Genomic DNA, 22,012 nt, shown 5'->3' with positions numbered 1-22,012 from the left:
GCACACAGAAACGCCATTTGCCTTCCCACCGCAGCGGTACCTATTTATCTACTTGTGCAGGTGTGCTTTTGAATTGCTAGGTTGGCAGGAGCTGGGACAGAGCAACAGGAGCTCACCCTGTCGCAAGGATTCGAACCGCTGACCTTCCAATCAGCAAGCCTAAGAGGCTCAGTGGTTTAGACCACAGCGCCACCCACATCCCTAGCTAACATGAACACAATGCCAGGCCACTGGTCCATGTGGCTCAGTATTTTCCTCACTGGCTGGCAGTTCTCAGGTTCTGCTTACGGGCATTTACACATCTGATTGGCCACTTTGAGAACAGGATGCTGGACTTGATGGGCTGCCGGCCTGATCCAGCAGGTTCTTTTTAGTAGATCTCCAGGGTTTCAGACAGGAATCCCCATCCCACCCCCTGCCAATTCTGCCGCAAGCCATTCCTGGGGATGCCAGGGATAGAACCTTCTGCAGGCAAAGCCGGCACTCTCCTACAAATCCCCCATTAATTTCTGGTGAGAACCCAGGATAGGGCCCCAGCTTGCCTAGGTGCCATGCCGTTCCCTCTAGCCTTTGAAACCTTGGCCCCTTTGCTCCAGATATTAGTAATAATATTTATTATTATTATTTATACCCCGCCCATGTGGCTGGGTTTTCCCAGCAACTCTGGGCGGCTCCCAACAGAATATTAAAACATGATAAAACATCAAACATTAAAGGTAAAGGGTAAAGGGACCCCTGACCATTAGGTCCAGTCATGGCCGACTCTGGGGTTGCGGCGTTCATCTCGCTTTATTGGCCAAGGGAGCTGGCGTACAGCTTCCGGGTCATGTGGCCAGTATGACTAAGCCGCTTCTGGCGAACCAGAGCAGCGCACGGAAACACCGTTTACCTTCCCGCCGGAGTGGTACCTATTTATCTACTTGCACTTTGAGGTGCTTTTGAACTGCTAGGTTGGCAGGAGCAGGGACCGAGCAACAGGAGCTCACCCCGTCGCGGGGATTCAAACTGCCGACCTTCCGATCGGCAAGCCCTAGGCTCTGGTTTAAAACAGGGCTGCCTTCAGATGTCTTCTAAAAGTCTGATAGTTGTTTATTTCCTTGACATTTAATGGGAGGGTGTTCCACAGGGCGGGCGCCACTACCGAGAAGGCCTGGCTTCTTGGACCAGCAGGGAGAAAAAGCACATTGTTGTACCTATGTTCAAAAGCAGGTTTTTGTGTGTGTGTGTGCCATTTTTGTATTTACAAGCTATTTTGGGCTCAAGCTGCAACAAACATTTGGGGACTGAATGAAAGCAAACCCTGCTTGGCGTTTAAGCCCTAGTTGGCTTTGCGCTATGAGTGGGATAGACTGCCACTGAACTCGGAGAGCCACACAAGGAAAAGGGCCGATCGAATGTGCTTTGGCTTGGCACCTGCGCAAGAACGTTTCGGGTCAGGCAGGGCCAATGTGGTGCCCCGCATATGGTGTTCCCATCCTCCCCGACAAACCGTTATCATGCTTGGGGCTGATGGGACATGGAGTCCAAGAACATTTGAAGAGAGCGGTTTGTTGGCCACCCGTCTTTCAGACGCTCAGGTCTCAGATGCGCAGGGTCTTGTTGCATCTCTGAATATTACAGCAGTGTAACCCCCTCCCCACTTGTGCTTACGTTGCTGCTCGATTTATTGCCACAGTTATACATAAATCTTACAGTGATTTTTCTATTTTAATACCCTGGCTTTTTATTTATTTTTTTTAAAAAAAGCTACATAAATTTGAGAAAAGAGTAGGAGGAAGGGTAGCGATGGGGAAGGAAAAAAGGCTGTTTTATTAGTCTGGGATCAGAGGTAAAGACAGGGGTATCGCTCGCCCCTGATCTCAATTGACAGGAGGCATTTTGGTATTAAAACTCAAATAAAAAAAGAGAGAGGTCCTTGCTGACAAATTGACTGCAAACAGGTCTCCAGGGACGAATTGACTGAACCAATATTACCAGTTGCCATGTCAGTTTCTATCCTCCCCGCTATTTATTATTTAATAAACAGGCAATTGTTCCTCTTCACCAAGCACAAATTGTGAAGGTGTCGAAATCTATTTAAAATCTTCCTGGGAAAAAACCACATATTAACCCTTCCATCTCAGCGTTCATTTTCTTATTACAGGGTGTTGTTTTTGTGTAATTTTAAGGAGGGAAAATCTTTATTCTAAGCTGGTGGGAGGGAAGAAGGGGGGGGGTTAAAAAAGCCCATGAAGCATAAATCATGCTCAGCATTACTTAGGTCTTTAGATGTTTTCTTGTATCACTTGTGGGTGAGGCGGAGGTGGAGATTTGCCTTGATGTAAATTGGCATTCAGATCAATAGAGCCACGCCATTATAATTTTTTTCCCCTCACACCAATCAGGGAAAAAAAACTCCAAATTTATCCTTAGTGGCACTTTTGATATCCAAATATTGCTAGAAATTAATTGATTTTTTTATTTTTATTATTTTTGCAAGGGAGACAGAACCGTGATATTAATGTTGAAATTATCGAAGGCCTGCCTGGGTGAAATTGACTGTGCTCTGCATTTTTTTTTTTAAAGAAGTGACTGAAATCAATGAACAGGCTGAGGGGGCGATTGGCACTCTCCCTAATATATTTCTGCAGGGAGGAAAGTGGGGTGAGATTAATTCGGCTGCAGAATCTCCCTACCCCACCCGCCAAAACTAAAAATAGATCATTTCAATCACTTCTATGAGGAAACTGTCAAATACCTGGAAAGTATATTTTTAGTTTAGAAAAGCAACGGAATATGAAACGGTCAGCACTGGGCTTTCTTAAAAGTGTGGAGACAACAAACTCCTAGTAGGCGCATGGACAACAGCCTAGCTCCCTGGCACTGGGGCCAATTCTGACTTGTGCTTCGAGATGCCCTGAGGCTACTCTATACATTACAGCAGTGGTTTTCAACCTGGGTGCCGTGGCACCCTGGGGTGCCTTGAATGATGGTCAGGGGTGCCACGGGAAACACCATCCTCTGTCCCTCTTTCCTTCTTTCCCTCCTCTGATGCCCTCTTGCATCTCTGCCTCCCAAAGGCTGGCACAGCTGTTTGTTGCAGCAGCAGCCCTGGCTACAAGTTCCTCGGGCGAATGGTGCTTCTGGGGCTGTCCAGGGGGTGCTTCCCAGGCCCCTGTGGGGCAGTGTGAGGAGGCACTTCTCTTTGGGGCAGCTCAGAGACCAGGGGCAGCAGCTGCAACTGCCCAGAGGACTCCCAAGGAGAAGGGAGAGGAGGCTGAGGGAACACTTCACAAAAAGAGGGTGTTCAAAAAGCGGTTGGGGGCTGCTGCCGGCTCTGCAGGCAAGGGGTGGCATATAACTGGGCTCCTGAGCCCCACAGGGGTGCCGCAGAAAGAACGTTCCGGTGGACTCAAAAAGGTTGAAAACCTCTTCATTACAGGTTGAGTGTGTGTGTTCACTGTCTGGTTCAAAGCAACTATGTCTGCTGCTCCAGAGTCACACTGTGTACACTCCTAACCCATAATGTGTGAAACAGTCCGTCCCCCGTCCCCCCATTTCTGATGTGGATTTATTTATTTATTTAAAAAAACAATGTGCAGGGCACAGTGGCGTAGCGTGGGGGGTGCAGGGGGGGCCGGCCGCAGCGGCCGCAACATCTGGGGGTTAGGGTTAGGGGGCGCAAATCCACGGGTTAGGGGGCGCAAATCCACGGGTTAGGGAGCGCAGATTACTTGCCTTGCCCCGGGTGCTGACAACCCACGCTACGCCACTGGCAGGGCAGTAAAAACAGACGCTTACTGAGTTTGGCTGGTCCAGAATTTTGAACAGCAGGGTTATATATCTGGCGATTCAAGGATCTTTTGCCGACGTAAAACTCTCTCTCTCTCTCTGTGTACATGCAATTGATGCGTGTGCATTCACATTTAACGCTAGTGTCTCCTATAGTCTTTTTTGTTTTTTTGCTTGAACTCGGCTAGCATATGTAAATACGCCTATTGATTCTGTGGAGATGACAGATCCCCTTCTCCTGAGAGGTTGCTTTCATTAGTTCAGGGATGTGGGGGCTTGCTGAAGGAGAACGCGGATGTGTTTAAAAAATTCAGATCAATTGCTTGTTTATCTTCAATAAATGGAAAGCATTGAAAGTGAGACTCGAGTGTAACTTCGCCCGTTTAATAATGTGGTGTCTGTCCTAGTTGCGGAGTTGTGTGTGAGTGTGTGTTTACTTTTTATTTTTTTTTGGGGGGGGGGAAGTCCTCTCCTGGCAGATGGCTTCTGGATCTTGCCTTTTGGACTCACAAAAGCTCATTCAGTAAACAGATGCACACACCCCTTTAGAAACAACTAAATAAGATGTGCTTCTTGAAAACTTTGCACCTGCCTGCAGCTTCGGATTGCTAATAAATATAAAGATGTGGCAGAGGTCATGGAAGTGAGTTTATTGAAATCTAGCTGAAGAAGAAAGACGAAAGGGGCTTTTGATGGACAGAAAGACATATAGATGAAGGGAAATGAACTTGAAGTCCTTTAACATGTGAGAAGATATTGAAGTGTTATTGGACTGCATTTGGGATGGAGTTGGTTTATTTAAAAAATAAGTAGCTCTGCTTCTCTTTCAGATTCATATAACCCCATGGCGTAGCAAAATGCTCTCTTTTAATTTGAACATCTTACATGCAGTTCATGTAAAAGCAAATCATTATGTTCACATGGATGTGTAACTAGAATGTGTTACCAAGTTTTGTTTTAATAATTTATAGTTATGAGTACAGAAAAATGTGCATGTAGAAGGGATTTGCAAGTATATATACGTAATATCATGCAGATAACTGGTATAGAAAGGTGTTAATTGTTGTATGTTATTCACTGCTAAAAGTGAAATTGAAGCTAGATTGTGAGTCACAATTCTTTATGTATAGGATAAAATAGAACACACACTCCCTGCAACAATTCTACATAACTGAATAAATCTTAATTGTAAAGCACAAAATTGATGTATATGATCATAATCAATTAGTATTTAATATGCATATACGTGTTTTGTAATTTATGTAGTTTAGGTAATAAAATAATTAGTGTTTAGCAATACATATTGGGCACAATTTACACTATGTTCACATTTCCATGTATATATCATTTTTAAGTAGCTTAGGTAGACAAACACCATATTTCTTAATAGAGATGCACAGTGGGCAATTTTTAAAGCTATTTAAATACCCATGCATTTATTCTAAATATCTTGTTTGACATACAATTTATAGATGTAGGCACACAACTTTAGCAAATGTGTGTGTGTATAAAATAAGCAATTTCTGTAACATTCCATAAACCGGAAGATTATCTTACATCTACTGACTTTCTTACAGGCTAATAAGGTCCATTCACACAATTTTCAAGCATTCAATAGGCTCCAGTTTCTCTCTGATCAATGCAAATCCTATTAAACTTCACTAACTAGATGCACCGTATTTAGGAGAATGCATGTTTGTCTGTGCACTGGATGTGATGTATGTTGCACAAAGTTTAGATTTCACGATTCTGTGTAAGCTGGCAGGAAATATTCGTTTAGTTATGGCATTTTTAAGTAGTTTCATACTGAATCAATGTAAGCAGCATTTCTAAAAGAAAGTAGAACCCTGCCCCATATATGTGTATAAAGAAAATGTGGAAATCACTCTTTTCCTTTAAGTTTGCTCCGATCCTTTATGAAATGAGAACATCTTCTCATTCTGGAATAATGAATAAAATTGCTTTCTGCACAGTGTACTGCTTTATATTTTATCATATATTAAACCCTCCCGTCAATTTTTTTTTAAAAGCTAAGCACCCCAAAGCATGGAGAGAGGAGAAAAGAGGAAGCAGGTTTGACCCCAAAACAGCTTCCAATTTAAGGTGATTTTTAAAGTCAACGGAGAGTTATGCTGGATTGCAAATCCGACTATTGTAGCATGTTGTGTGGTGTTGTTTGTGGGAAAAGGGACGTCAAGGAAAGCTCAGTGGGATTATGTGTCAGATAGATATTCATTTGTTAAGCCTCCCCGCCCCAACTCTTAATATAAATGCCTATTTATAAAGACAGGGTTATTTTCAGTACTCTGTAGCTCCTCTGATTAATAAAACGTGTAGAGCTTTGTAAGACCGATATACTTGTCTTGTTTAATTAATAGAAAGCCTTTCTGGGAAGAAGTAAGCACACATCATTTGCAGGAAAGTAATTTCTTACTAGAAAGTACTCTGGAGTTAAGGAGAATTATCACACACACCCCCTGCTAACTTTGGGGTCAGCCCGGGTGGGATGTTCTCCTGATCTTTGTGACAAATCCCTTATTCGATCCCCATAACTGAAACGCGCTGTTTTTGGAGTGTACGGTGAGGTTTCCGCGAATGAAGTAAATGCAGGCTTTGACTACATAGCAGATGGTACCTGATCGTGGTCAAGGAGCAGAAGCCACAGGGCAAAAGAACTTTTAAAAGGTGAGTGGGTGGAGTCGGTGTGAAAGATTGGGAGGAGCTAATGAGAGTGGGTGTGGTTAGCACTTGGCCTGGGAGGGGCCAGGTGTGGGAGCAGGTAGCATTGGGAGTGGGCAGGTAGGTGTATTTGGCATGAGGAGGAGGAGGATGCACAAATCAGAGGGGCTACAGGTGAAGTGGAACTGGGATGCTGAGGCTATTGATGGAGGGGTCATGGGAGGATGCAATAGGCTTTGTTTGTAGGCACAACAGGGAGAGTCAGAGAGCATGGCACACAGAGAGTGGTAAGCAGTGGCGTAGCGTGGGGGGTGCAGGGGGGGCCGGCCGCACCGGGCGCAACATCTGGGGGTTAGGGTTAGGGGGCGCAAATCCACGGGTTAGGGGGCGCAAATTACTTGCCTTGCCCCGGGTGCTGACAACCCACGCTACGCCACTGGTGGTAAGCGAGACAGAGGGGGCACAGAGGATGACCCAGGAAGGAAAAGTTCATAGGGTTAGAGTGTCACCTTACCTGCCCGTTCTTCATCAGGTCTGCCCACATGCTGGTGCCGTCCCCGCCCCGCATCAGGACATGGTAGGTGAAGAAGTAGATGCCGGGCAGAGGGCAGGTGAACTTGCCACTTGACGGCTCGTAGTAGTTCCCCACATTGGTCACCACGTCATCGAAGCGCAAGATCTCATACCCTTCGTGCGGCTTCCGCAGTCCTGCATAAAAGGCAATCTTAGGGCTGTAGAAAGATGGGATATATCCCCCAGGCCCTGGGCCGGGTGGGCCTGGGGGGCCAGGCCTCCCTGGCTCCCCGGCTGGACCTCTGGGCCCAGGTGGCCCCGGAGGGCCCGGCGGCCCACGAATCCCCGACTTGCCCTTTCTCCCCTGGTCTCCTTTCCCTCCGGACACGTGTGGCGGCGGCGAGATGACGGCCAACTCCTGGCTTGCCTCTGCCGAAGCCGCCCCATGGGTTTGGGGCGTGTAGGGGTCGCAGACCATGCGGCAGCTGCCCAACATCTCGTAGTGCGAGGTGGTCTTGGAGCTGTGGACCAGCAAAGGGATGGCCACCAGGAGGACCAGCACCATGGCCACCCCGATGGCGGCCCCGATGACCCTTTTCTTGCGGCTCAGCCTGGAGGCGGCCAGGGTTAAGAAGTCGTCTTCGCTTTTGGAGGTAATGGTGGAAGTTTCTCTGGAGTCGAGAACCACCCGGACGGAAGTCCCCACCTTAGCGTCCTTGGAGTGAGGAAGGGGAGGAGGACGGCGGTGCTCCACTTCGACGGCCTCCCTTTCCAAAAGGGGCACTTGTTGACTGGCAAGGCAAACCCACGTTGCTCGGCTGCGCTGCTTTCCTCCTGGTCTCTTTCCTCCACGAGAGACTTGCTTCCGTTTACAGTAGACTCTTTGGCTCAATCACACTTCATTGGGAACGGCGGCGGCGGCAGCAGGAGATGCTTTAGGGATGGAGATGGCTAGGGGAAAACAAGTGTGTTTGTGAGTGTGTGTGAGAGTGTGTGCATGCATGAATATGTATGTATATATATTTGCCTTCCTTTCTCTTCTCCACTTGAGAACTCAGCTGGTGACCGGGTAGCAGCTCCAGGCTCCTGGTGCCAGATCATATGGCCATCAACGGGAAAACCAGAGGGAGAGAGAGAAAGAGAGAGAGAGAGAGAGGGAGGTTTCTCAACCACCAGTTCACCCAGCACCCCTCCCTACCACATGCAAAGCCTTTTCCACAAACTCAAGAAGAGGAGATCAGACTGAGCTGCCCAAGATGCAAAAAGTAGCTTTAAGCCAACCAGAGCGACCTCTGCTGCTTCACAGAGGAGGCGAGGCTCAGCCACTGAGCGAGATCTGCCTGGAGCCTGGAAGTGTCTCATCCCATCCATAGCAGCCTGGGCTTCTGCTCGCATTTGCATGAGCCAGGGGCGGATTGTCAGGAACGTGGGGGGCTGGAGGCCTCCATCCTCAGGTGCTGCTGGTGGGGATCCATGTGGACAAACATCACTGTCATCTCCCTGTAAGGAACAAAAGGAGCTCTCACACCGTCATTTGCCTTGTTTTGGGGGGCACTTGCATCGCCGTGGAATGACTGATGCTGTGGTCCTCCTCCTCCTCCTCCTCCTCCTCACACCCATTCCATCTCTTGGACCGGGCTCACTGCCTGCATCCCGCAGCCCCGCTGGCATCTAGAGTCATGTTTAAGGATGTGTTTTATATGCCGGGGTTGTATCATTTCCCCCATGCAATTAAGTGCTTTACCTTTGTGCCTTCTTTTGCCTCTCTCGGCGGAGATTGATTAACAGCTGACAGATCCAGCAGGAATCTCCTAGAGGGGCTGCAAGCCATCACATTCATTAATTAATCAATTATTTCCCCCCCCCTCTCCCCAAACACCCATCACACACACCAGAGAGAGAGAGAGAGAGAGAGAGAGAGAGAGAGAGAGAGAGAGAGATGCCGTTTTAACTAATGGTTCATTTTTTTGAGACTGCACAGAGAGCAGAGTTGGGGGGGGGGGAGAGAAAGAGGCATATTAGGAACTTATAGGTATATATTGATGGAAACGATATAGACAGATGTGGAAGAGAGAGAGAGTGTGTGCGCGTCTCTGTGTGTGCAACATTGCTGGTACTGTACATGTTTGTGTAAGGTAAAATAATGCACATTAAGATGTGCACAGAAGAAAGATGTGTGAGTAATTTAAGGAGTGTGCATATAAAAGAGAAGATAGCATTTGTCATGTACATGTGTAAATATAAAATGATACTTTTAAAAAAAAATATATTTATGCTTTTCAGGTTTATACATTTCACTATTTACAATCATCTTAACATTTCAAAACTTGACTTCCTTCCCCCTCTTTCTGCAGTTGCTTAAATTTATTTTCTTTAATATCTTCTGCATATCCAAGTTAACTTAATTTACTCATTTATTCATCTACTTTAAATATATACTCTTATGAAACTGCAGGTTATTACAATAATCCTGCTTATGTTTTTATCTGTTTGCAATTTATCTGTAAATATTCAATAAACCATTTCCATTCTTTTATAAAAAGTTTGTTATCTTGATTTCTTATTCTTCTGGTATTTTTTTTGCCATTTCTGCATATTCCATAAGGTTTTGTATACGTTCTTCCTTTGCTGGAACTTCTGCTTCTTTCCACGCATATAGGCAATCAGTTGAGAGATACATGCACGCTTTAAGCATGTGAGTTCTGCCTGTATCATGTATGGGTGATGTAGGAAAGGTGGAGTTTTATACATGAACAGAAAACACAGATTTGAACGAGAGAGGAGGGTGTAAGTACAAGGCACACACGCACGCACACACAAACACACATCTGTGTGTGGGAAAACAGAAATGGGTTGTATTTAAGACGACGCTTTCCCCCCACCGATTGCAAGAGATTTTGGATCAGGCTTCTATGGCGGGGAAATGATTGATTGAAGACATATCGTGCAAAAAGGGCCAAATTCATTTCACCTATCGTCAAGAAGCTGTGCTATGATTATGATTATGCTGTTATGTATATATGATGCATCCCTTTTTCTCCTCGAAGGTGCTTGTTTGTAAGACAGGATCATGCAAGTTTCTCAGTGCTGATGTGGCCAGTTCCTTAGCTTCCATGGGTGAGCAAAAAAAGAAAAAAAAGAAGAAAAAAGGTAAAGGACCCCTGGACGGTCCAAGGCGACTATGGGGTTGCGGCGCTCATCTTGCTTTCAAGCCGAGGGAGCCGGCGTTTGTCCACAGACAGCTTTCCGGGTTATGTGGCCACCATGACTAAACCGCTTCTAGCGCAACGGCGCACTGTGAAGAGTGCCAGAGCACACAGAAATGCCATTACCTTCCCGCCACAGCGATACCTATTTATCTACTTGCACTGGCGTGCTTTCGAACTGCTAGGTTGGCAGGAGCTGGGACAGAGCAACAGGAGCTCACCCCGTCGTGGGGATTCGAACTGCCAACCTTCTGATCGGCAAGCCCAAGACGTTAAATGCTTTAGACCACAGCGCCACCCGCGTCCCTCTATCAGTGAGCACCTGCAATCAGGTCTGCAAACCCATTCCTTTTCTGTGAAACATGGGTATCAATGTTCGAATCAGTGCTTGGCTTATATTCTCTTTGGTACCAGCCTTTATGTTAGTGTTATGTTAGGGGAAGACCAGTGGCTCAGTGTTTTAGAGCACCAGTGTTCCATATGGAAAGTCCCAGTTTCAATTTCTGGCATCTCCAGATACGGGTGGGAGAGACTTTCTGCCTGAAACCCTCGACAGGGGCTGCTGGTCAGTGGGGACAATTCTGAGCTAGATGGACCAGTGATCTTGACTCAGTATAAACAGCTCATTTTGTTTAACTACTGTGGTGTAGTGGTTACAGTGTTGGCCTAGGAGCTGTAACACAAAGGTTCGATTCCCCACTCAGCCATGAAGCTCTCTGGATGATCTCGGGCCAGCTACTGCCTCTCGGCCTCTCGGGTGTGGTGGGCTTGTAGTACGGTTAAAGCTTAAAGTGAGCCGGTGTGGTGTAGTGGTTAAGAGCAGTGGACTCATAATCTGGTGAGCCGAGTTCGATTCCTCGCTCCTCCACATGCAGCTGCTGGGTGACCTTGGGCTAGTCACACTTCTCTGAAGTCTCTCAGCCCCACTCACCTTACAGAGTGTTTGTTGTGGGGGAGGAAGGGAAAGGAGAATGTTAGCCGCTTTGAGACTCCTTCGGGTAGTGATAAAGCGGGATATCAAATCCAAACTCTTCTTCTTCTTCTTACTGGGGAATGATATACAATGAATTGAAAAGGATGTTCAAAATAACTTTTGTAAAAAAAACCCAGAAGCTTTTCTTTTGGGAATTATAGGGACAGAACTACCTAAATTGTATAGAAATTTATTCATGGATGCTATTACAGCCCAAGAATGCTACTTGCTGCAAAGTGGAAAGAAGCAGAAATCCCAGCAAAGGAAGAATGGTTACAAAAACTTATGGAATATTGCAGAAATGGCGAAACTTGCCGGAAGAATAAGAAATCAAGGTAACAAACTTTTTATAAAAGAATGGAAGTGGTTTACTGAATATTTACAGATAAAATGCAACCAGATAAAAACATTGACAGGATTACTGTAATAACCTGCAGTTTCATAAGAGTATATATTTAAAGTAGGTAGTTAAATGAGCAAATTAAATGAATTTGGATATGCAGAAGGTATTAAAGAAAAGAAATTTAAGGAACCGCAGAAAGAGGGGGAAGGAAGTCTGAAATGTTAAATTGATTTTAAAACTAATGAAATGTATAAACTTGAAAAGTATAAATAAAAACTTTTTAAAAATAAAAATAACCTACTTCGCAGGGTTGTTGTGGTGATTCAGTGAAGAGGGGGAGAACCATGTATGTCGTGTGGAGCTCCTTGGAGGCAAAGGTGCAATATAAATGCAATAACTTTTTTTTGGGGGGGGAACCACTGATCATTTCTTTGTTCCATTTGTATCCCACTGTTCCTCATCAAAGTGCTCAAGAAAGCAGTGTTATTTTCAGGATCCTCTGTGCTCATGTGTTTTCATTCTTACACACACACGTTGTATCTGCCTATATATTGGGGTCCACGTATGTCTCTGTGCACAACTTTATTAAACACCGATTTCTTCCTGCCTTGTGACAAAACGGAGCCGTCTTAGAAGCCCCCTTTGCTGTCGTTATGCCCAGAAGCTAACAACCCAAAGAGTCCAATATATCTCAGTAGCAACACATCTCAGCGCCCCCAGCCCCTGTCATTTACTTTTGCACTTTCTTCTGTGCTGGAGAGCAAGAAGAGCCATTTGATTTATGGGCTGTTATTTTGCAATCTTTACTGGGAGGGGTGGTTTGTTTTTTTGTGTTTGTGTGTTTTTAAAAAAGAATTTTTTACAGAATAATGCTCCTTCATGCAAAATTTAACTTTTGCCCCCAGAGTTCACAGGAGTCTGAATTTCCTTCAGAAGGGATTAAAATCTGCATTTTCTGAGCAATTAAAAAAAAAGAACAAGCAGGGAAATGCAAGTCTGTGTTCTGCCTCGCCAACCTTCCCCTCAAAATTGTTGTTCGGATGAGTCGTTCAGGCTGGTTTTGGGTTGGGAAAAGGGATAGTTCCCCCCCCTCTCTCTCGTCATAAATTCCGTCGCTCTGAATGTTTACTGAAATGAAAGATGTACCTGCATCTCACACTAAACTCCTTGTAAGTGTGCTTTGTACGTATGCTCGCGTGCCATTTCTGCCTGTGTGGGAAAACAGCTGTGCAACTTTTCCGTGGCTGAACCTTTGCATGTGCAGGTCAGTGTGCATATGAATTGTGCCTTTTAGCCCCTGTGCGTTATTTGTGTGCATGTGTTAACTTATGTACGCTGCTCATTGTCCATCAAACTGTGTGTTACCTTTTAGTACATAAGATCCATTTTTGCATGCATTAACCAGGGTCCTCTTGCAAATTACGTATTTTCTATCTGCATTCATCACTTTCCCTTCTATTTCTCATATGTTTCTTGCCCAGCATACATTTCTGTGCCTGCCCTTTCTAATGTCTCTGTGATGACTTTCTGTGGGGAAATGTAAGGGAAAATTAACTTGTATGGTAACTCTATTTTGGGAGATGCAAATCTGTGTGTAAGGCCATTATGCCTTCCCTCCGCCTGCCCTTTTCCCTAGATGCGTGCATATTACCTCTCTTGTTTGCATCTGTTTGCGATAACATTATATTACATATCTTCTTTTGCATGCTGTACTAGGGGCGCAATATTCTGCTGGGCTGCAACGGCACTGCCTTTTTGCACGTCTTTTTCCGGAGGCGCTCTGGTTGCATCCATGCACGCGCGTCAAATTGATCCCCGGTTTTGGGGAACGCCGCATGCGCTCGAGTTCCCCTGCTCCTGTTTGCATACTGCCCCCCCCTTTTGCGATGCTATGTGTAATTTACCAATATCATTTTCGAAATTTGCAGTCCTGGACCAGAGTCCTTTCAAAGGGCAATAATCAATCAAGCCGGGATATTAGATGGATTTATGGGCGCTTTATGCACTGGGATCAATGCAATTCTTAAAAGAGGCGGTGGGAGGGGGGGGAACACAGCCCGACAATGTTTGTGCAGCAAATTACACTTGCCCCCCTGCCTTTCCTCCGCACAACAACTGAGCAGAATATATTCTGGGGGATTGTCACAGGATCGATTCCCTGATCTTCAGCTCCACCTTGGCTAAAGACGATTGCTATTCCCCACTCCTCCTCTCCCCCTCTGGTCAGAGGCTGCGCTTGGGGGTGGCAGAGGGGGGTTTAGGCCTGTTTGACCAGCCGCTTCAGTCCTTGCCTTCTTAGCCCAGGGGCCACTGGAAGAGCTTCATCCCAAGCAACCTCTGCAGGCTGATCCTAATGAGCAGCAACAGCAAATTAATTAGAGGGAAAGAAACAAAGGCGGCGGCAGGGTTAAGGCCTCCATGTTAATTAGCAGGAAGGGCCTGGGGGTTGTAGGGATATGTGGCAAGCACCCAGAGACCCCCAAAAGAAAGGCCGGAGCCAGCTCAGCTGCCCAGAGGGATCTTTTCCTTTGAGCGAAGAGGCAGCGGATGAGGATGGACTTTTCTGAGGATGTTTTCATTTCCCCACAAAACATGGGGTGCAGTTCTTAGCATCCTCTGCCTGTGTCCAAGGCTCACAGCATGCAGCGTACACAGTGGATGGATCGTATAGTCCCATACTGCAGATAGGAGACTGGCGCACAACCAGAGCATACGGAGTTAACCGCAAATCTGATTGGCTCCCATGCAGAGTTGGGCATGCAGGAAATGTAATAAATGCAAGCACCAGCCAAACATTTATAGGACCACATTCACTGCCAGATTCTTATCCCACTTTCTTAATGCTCTAATTTAGTTATGTACTTCCTTTTCCTTTTTTTTTCATTTTGCAAGCTGCCTTGAGCATGAATTGAACTGTGGAAAAGCAGCATACAAATAAACGTATGCATGCATGTTCGGTAGGGACGCGAGTGGCGCTGTGGTCCAAACCACTGAGCCTCTTGGGCTTGCCAATCAGACGGTCGATGGTTCGAATCCCCACAATGGAGTGAGCTCCCGTTGCTCTGTCCCAGCTCCTGTCAACCTAGCAGTTCGAAAGCACACCAGTGCAAGTAGATGAATAAGCACCTTTGCGGCGGTAAGGTAAACAGCGTTTCCGTACGCTCTGGTTTCCGTCACGGTGTTCTGTTGCGCCAGAAGCAGTTTAGTCATGCTAGCCACATGACCCGGAAAGCTGTCTGTGGACAAACACCAGCTCCCTCGGCCTGAAAGCGAGATGAACGCCGCAACCCCATAGTCTCCTTTGACTGGACTGAACCACCCAGGGGTCCTTTACCCTTACCTGCATGTTCAGTATGTATGCTATGGAAAGTGGAAATCTGTGCTGCACTTTAATACAATTAATTGGATTGTTTAGTTACTCAGTGGGGAATGACCATAGCTGAGCTCAGTGTTAGGGTATATGCAGGGCATGTGGAAGAAAGGGGCATCGCACCCAGGTTCAGTCCTTGCCCTTTCCAGTTGAAGGGGTCTCAGGTAGGAGGTGATGGGAAAGCCATTAAACGGCTGCGCTTGCTAGTTAGAGCAGAACTACTGGGCTAGCCTGAAATGCAACCTGACTCTCTCTAAGGCAGCGTCATATGCTCAATAATTCCCACTCCCAACGTCCCTCCCCTGTGCCCTCTGGTATCTTCTCTTTGTGCATGTTAATAATAGTTAGCCTCACTGGTACATGTGGATTAAAATACTTCTCCCCGCTGCTGCTGCAGGAGGGGAAACTGCAGAAGGGCAGCTTTAACCTTTATAAAGACACTGGCAAAATGCCCATCATTATGATGGATAGCGTGGTTGTCCGTGTTTTGTAGAGAAAGAGCAGGTACATTGCAAGGATCCGGAAGTGTGCAGGGCATCACTCTGAACATGGAGGCATGTTGCTCCCCTCCATGGTGTTCCCTGCACTGAGGGTGGGCAGGTGACCTGTCTTTCACACATAAGCCCCCAAAGTACAATTCTTTATGGGATTGAATGGGACCACAGCATTGCCTTTTGAGTTAAGTGGTGAGTAAGGTTGAAATATTTCAAACAGTGAAAATCCGGACAGAAAAGTTGTTGAGCATTTTTTGGCAAAATTGGCCAAAAAAAGGGACATTTCCGTGTGCTCTGGTTTCCATCACAGTGCCCCGTTGCACCAGAAGTGGTTTAGTCATGCTGGCCACATGACCCGGAAAGCTGCTGCAGATAAACGCTGGCTCCCTCGGCCTGAAAAGCGAGATGAGCGTCACAACCCTATAGTCACCTTTGACAGGACTTAACCGTCCAGAGGTCTTTTACCTTTTACCTAGCCCATGTGGTGTCCTCCAGAGGTTGTTGGACTACAAGTCCCATCCTCCCTGGTCCATTGGCCACGCTGGCTGGGACCGATGGGAGTTGGAGTCCAACAGCTGGAGGAGAGCTGTGCTTTACCTCCTATGTTAAAGGTAAAGGGACCCCTGACCATTAGGTCCAGTCATGACCGACTCTGGGGTTGCGGCACTCATCTCGCTTTATTGGTTGAGGGAGCTGGCGTACAGCTTCCAGGTCATGTGGCCAGCATGACTAAGCTGCTTCTGGCGAACCAGAGCAGCGCATGGAAATGTCATTTACCTTCCTGCCGGAGCGGTACCTATTTATCTGCTTGCACTTTGACATGCTTTCGAACTGCTAGGTTGGCAGGAGCAGGGACCGAGCAACAGGAGCTCACACTGTTGCAGGGATTCGAACTGCCGACCTTCTGATCGGCAAGTCCTAGGCCCTGCGGTTTAACCCACAGTGCCACCCACGTCCCACCTCCTATGTTACAGGGGCCCAAATGGCCTTAACAGGTCAGGCATTTGGCATCACTGGTCTCGTGCTGTGGAACATCCCTCAAGCCGAGATTTTTCAGGCATCCTCACTCCTGATTTTACAAATATAAAGTTATAACAATCCAAATTACATATCCATATTTAGATATTTCTCTGAATCTCTGAACTTCCCACCTTCCTCTCCATGGGTCCTATTGTACACCATCTCAACTGCATATTATTTCATAACCCATGTTTTATATCTCTCCATATTGTCCATAATATTTGCTATATTACAAGTGAGATTAAAATCCTACCAATGTTTTCATCTGCTTGTAGTGGTCTTCTAGATTAAGTTATAAATTTTTCCCATTCTTTGTTGAAGTTTTGAACTTCTTGGTTCCTAAACTTCTCAGTCAGTTTTGCCATTTCAGTGTAGTCCAACAGCTTGGTTTGCCATTCCTCTCTGGTAGGAACTTTGTCTCCTTTCCATCTCTGGGCTCGTAACCAGAGCCGTCTTTCCCATTGGGCTTACTGGCGCGTTGCGCCAGGGCACCAGCTTCTCAGGGGCGCCCCAGCGAGTGGGGGAGCTGCACAGCTTTGCCGGCGGCCTCCCCTTTCCCTCCTGCATGCCTGCCAGCTGCGCCCCATCAACCATATGGCTGGAGTGCATGCAGCTTGCCTCCCAAGCCTTGTGGAAGGAGCGCGAGCTCCGCAGAGGCTTAGGATGGAAGCTGTGCCCCGCCAACTATATGACTGGCGGGCGTGCAGCTTCCTTCCCAAGCCCCCGCGGGAGGAGAGCAATCCCCGCAGAGGCTTGGGAAAAGGTCAACAACTCTGGGAAACGGGGGGTGGGGCACCGGAGGGATCTTTGCACCACGGCACCAGATATGCTTAAGACGGCCCTGTTAGTAACATCCGTGCGGCTGTTGTTGCATACATAAAAAGTCTTTTCTGTTCCTTTGGAATATTGGTACCTACAATTCCTAATAAGAAAGCTTCTGGTTATTTTTAAAAAGGTTATTTTAAACATTTCCCCCCCAATTCATTATATATTATTTCCCACTCTTGACTCTCAAAACTCTTGAAGACACCACAAGACAGTTAGTTCAGGTCTCCTGGACCCAAATCTTCTTGCTACATCCATTTGGTTGCAAGAATCACCCTTGAGCCACTGCATGGCAGTGGAGTGTCACTCCACCTTACGCAGAGTCACAGAATCACTTGCAAGGTTTCTAAAATCAAGGGACCTGGATGTGCAGTAGAACAACTTCACAAGCACAAGTTCAAGTTGGTGTATATTATTCTCAGGGACATTCTGGGAGGGCTGAAACATAAGGGTGAATGAACTTTGAGAGTTTGAAGGAGTCTAGCTTGGATTTTTGTCAATGCTGCTTCCAGTTCTGCAACAGCCCCAACTATTAAGCAATGTGTGTTAAAACAAATGGAAATTAAACAACACAAAGGCAAAATATCTCCACTAGAGAGGTGGTAGCTGCTGCTGTGCATATATTGAGAGTTCATCTTCCTTTCTCTCCTTGACCCAAGGTATCCCCTGTTTTGGTCCCCGCTTAAATCTGAATTCTTATCAGCACTACAGAGAACCAGAATCCTAGGTTGTTCTTTAATTCATGACTTTGTGATTTGTAATTCATGACTTCATTATTTTGATATTTAAGCCACCAGGATTTCAGACAAATGGTATATTTTACAGGGCTGCTCATTAAACGCCCAAAATAGCAAACAATAAACGGTCTGCTTGCCAATTACAAGATGACCTACAACTCTGGTCCCACAGAGACACACAGTTGTAATGGTAAACTGTTTGGCTTGGCGCTGACATCACTCTGGCAGGCAGGACACCTGGGTCCACTCCTGCTATGATGCACAGCACTGCAGTCCTCTGGTAGATATTTCTACCCCAAATTTGACCAGTTAGCATCGTGGCCAACATAGCTAGCTCATGGGGGTTGAGATGCGCCAAACCTTAATGAGCCAAATCCTGGAACCAGGAAAATGATGTACTGGTGGTATTTAACTCCTAGTAAGCCAGCAAATAGGGACACAGGTGGCGCTGTGGGTTAAACCACAGAGCCTAGGACTTGCCGATCGGAAGGTCGGCGGTTTGAATCCCCGCGACGGGGTGAGCTCCCGTTGCTCGGCCCCTGCTCCTGCCAACCTAGCAGTTTGAAAGCACGTCAAAGTGCAAGTAGATAAATAGGTACCGCTCCGGTGGGAAGGTAAGCAGAGTTTCTGTGTGCTGCTCTGGTTCGCCAGAAGCGGCTTAGTCATGCTGGCCACATGACCCAGAAGCTGTACGCCAGCTCCCTCGGCCAATAAAGCGAGATGAGTGCCACAACCCCAGAGTCGGCCACGACTGGACCTAATGGTCAGGGGTCCCTTTACCTTTACCATAAACTAGCAAAAATGTACAGAACAAGTACAAATAGCTGCTGGAAATGTAAAGAAAAAGACGGTACCTTATAGCAGTGTTTCCCAACCGGTGTTCCGCGGCACACTAGTGTGCCGCCGGACGTTGCCTAGTGTGCCATGGGAGGGAGGCGGGCGAGTCTGGCTAATCCTCCGACGAGCTCCACCTCCAGACCCATTGCTCAAATCCTTTAACCCAGGAGGGCGGGGAGGGGGGGGGGAGAAAGAGAAAAAAGAAAGGGTGGAAAAAAAGAAGGGGAAGAGAAAATATTTTTTTAAAAAAATGAAAGAGAGGGAAAAAACAAGGGATGGAGGAAGGGGAATAAACAGAAGGGGAGGACAATGAAGAGGGGCGGGGCTTGGCAGGCAGCAGATAACTGGGGAGGGGGGCGTGGCTGGCGGCGGCTCAAGGCAGGAAGGGAGGAGCTGCCTCGCGGAGAGTCTTGGGCTGCAGAGATTTCCCGTTCAGGAGCGCGGGAGGCCACGCCGTGGATGGGAATCTCCTCCTCCTCTTCCTCCTCCTCCTCCAGGAGAGAGGGTGGTCCGCCCCACCGAGTCGGGACTGCTCAAGCGTGGGAGCCTATAGTTAGAGCTCAGCTCCTTTTCTTGCCTTCCCCGCCCCCCCACGGAGCACATTTTCCTCGCCCCCCAACCCCCGCATGTAGAATAGAAGCCCTCCAGCCTCCACGGTGCACAAACTTTCCCCTCTGCAGCGAAGCGCTTTGTTGCATATCTTTGGTGAGGTTTTTAGGCAGTCTTGGTGCACCTTAAATCAGCGCTAATTGCGCCTGGACACAGTATTTACTTCCGAGTAGGCCCCCTTCTCCCCCCCCCCGGTAGCACCTGACGTTGCTATTCGTATCATCAGGTTTATTTGTTGATAATTTAATTGTTTTAAAAGCATCATGCTAAAGAGCTCTCTCCCACCCCCAGACCCTTGGGCAAAACAGAAACACACACATACACAAACAAACACAGAGATTGAGCCCTGCAGGTTTTATGAAATGAATGGATTCTGAATGCCTGTTTCAGTGGCTTGTCCGCCTTAGGCTGCTGGGCCAGACACCTGTTACACGGTGCAGTCCGTAAGCTGTGAGCGCTGCTACCTGCCGCCGAGACCACGTAACGACAGTCTTGAAAGACCTACATTGGCTCCCAGTACCTTTCCGAGCACAATTCAAAGTGTTGGTGCTGACCTTTAAAGCCCTAAGCGGTTTCGGTCCAGTATACCTGAAGTAGCGTCTCCGCCACCATCGTTCAGCCCAGACACTGAGATCCAGTGCCAAGGGCCTTCTGGCAATTCCCTCACTGTGAAAAGTGAGGTTACAGGGAACCAGGCAGAGGGCCTTCTCGGTAGTGGCGCCCGCCCTGTGGAATGCCCTCCCATCAGACATCAAAGAGATAACCATTACCTTCTATGCTGTTACTATTTTTTTATTTTTTTTTACATAAGTAAAAAGTGACCTTTCCCCATCTGGCATGGTGGTGTGCCTCGAGATTTTTTTCATGAAACAAGTGTGCCTTTGCCCAAAAAAGGTTGGGAAACACTGCCTTATAGCATATGTGGTGGTTGTGTAAGGAAATAAAGGCTTTCTGGGAAATGATATACAATGGACTGAAAAAAATGTTTAAAATAACTTTTGTAAAACAAACAACCCAGAAGCATTCTTATTAGGAATTGTAGGTACCAACATCCCAAAGGAGCAGAAAAGACTCTTTATGTATGCGACAACAGCAGCATGGATGCTATTAGCCCAGAGATGGAAAGAAGGAAGAGTCCCTAAGAGAGACGAATGGCAAACCAAGCTGTTGGACTATGCCGAAATGGCAAAACTGACGGAAAAACTTGACCAAGAAGACAAAAACTTCAAGAAAGAATGGGAAAAAATTATAATTTACCTAGGAGATCATTGTAAGCAGGCGAAAACATTAGCAGGATTTTAATCTCACTTGTAGTGTAACAAATACTATGGACAATACGGATAGATGCAAAATACAGACTATGAAATAATATGCAGTTGAAAACATTGGCAATAGGACCCATGGAGAAGATGGGGGAAGTCTTGAGATTCAGAGAAATCTCTCGATATGGATATGTATTTGGTTTTCTTATAAATTTATATTTGTAAAATCAAATAAAAATGATTAACATACATGCACACACACACACACACACACACACACACACGCCTGGAAGTGGTAGTGGTAGCCAGCTTTCTCCAACAGCACAGCATTCTGTACCAGCTTCTGACACTGCATTAGGTTAAAAAACAAAGGTAAAGGACCCCTGGACGGTCAGGTCCAGTCAAAGGCGACTATGGGGTTGCAGTGCTCATCTCGCTTACAGGCTGAGGGAGCCGGCATTTGTCCACAGACAGCTTTCCAGGTCATGTGGCCAGCATGACTAAACTGCTTCTGGTGCAACAGGACAGTGGCAAGTGCCAGAGTGCACGGAAACACCGTTTACCTTCCCTCCGCGGCGGTACCTATTTATCTATTTGCACTGGTGTGCTTTTGAACTGCTAGGTTGACAGGAGCTGGGACAGAGCAACGGGAGCACACCCCATCGCACGAATTTGAACCGCTGACCTTTCTATTGGCAAGCCCAAGAGGCTCAGTGCTTTAGATAACAACACCTGTGTCCTGTTTCTTTGTGTCTGTAGGAGAGAAGCATCCCAGTAAGGAGATGGTGGTGAGGTTGTTGGTGTGTTTGTCTAGATTCATAGTCAACGAATGCCTTTATTTTCTCTGTCTTTCAGTGCACTGAATTCCCTATAAGCACACTTAAAAAAACAAAAATTCTGCCACACTTCAGGAGCCAGATTCATCCCCTGGGTCCTGGTGCTGGCTAAAAGCACCGTGCATGTTTCTACAAGAGTCAGTTTGGGATGGGGAGTAGAGTGGGAAATGCCTCTCCTGGCCGCCCCCTCCTCCTCCCTTCCCTACCTCGCAGACTGTGCTAAAATCCATCTCTCAGCCATGACAAGAAAAGACAGCAAAACCCAGCTGGGGTCATTGTAAGCCCAATGCATGAGCAAAATGGAACACATCTTGAAAGAGCTCGCCAAGAAGGAGGAAAGAACTCTAAAGGTTTAGGAAAGGAGTTTTCTCAGTTCTGGCCTCCTTGGATTTCGTTTGCTGGGCAACAAGACCCTGCGCACAGAGCAACCCCCCCCCACTTTTTAACCCATTATGGTGAAGGACATGATTTAAGACATCCGCTCTGTGTGTCAGAGAATGGATGGACACTGAGGAGTTGTGGCTTGATACTGATGTG

General features: G+C 46.8%; 1 protein-coding gene across 1 annotated transcript in view; it reads right to left on the bottom strand.

The window, feature by feature from the left end:
* C1QL4 (complement C1q like 4) overlaps positions 1-8,243 on the bottom strand; it is a 37,870-nt gene extending 29,627 nt beyond the window's left edge. Inside the window, exon 1 of the mRNA XM_083490524.1 lies at positions 6,965-8,243. Within this exon, the coding sequence (XP_083346650.1) occupies positions 6,965-7,528 (564 nt within the window). The 5' untranslated portion in view covers positions 7,529-8,243. The remainder of the gene's footprint in view (positions 1-6,964) is intronic.
* Positions 8,244-22,012: the final 13,769 nt, after the last annotated feature.

This window comes from Podarcis liolepis (genome assembly GCF_965112155.1).
Source record: "Podarcis liolepis genome assembly, chromosome: 2".
In the NCBI taxonomy this organism is placed as follows: Eukaryota; Metazoa; Chordata; class Lepidosauria; order Squamata; family Lacertidae; genus Podarcis; species Podarcis liolepis.
This window is presented reverse-complemented; position numbering and strand designations above follow the sequence as displayed.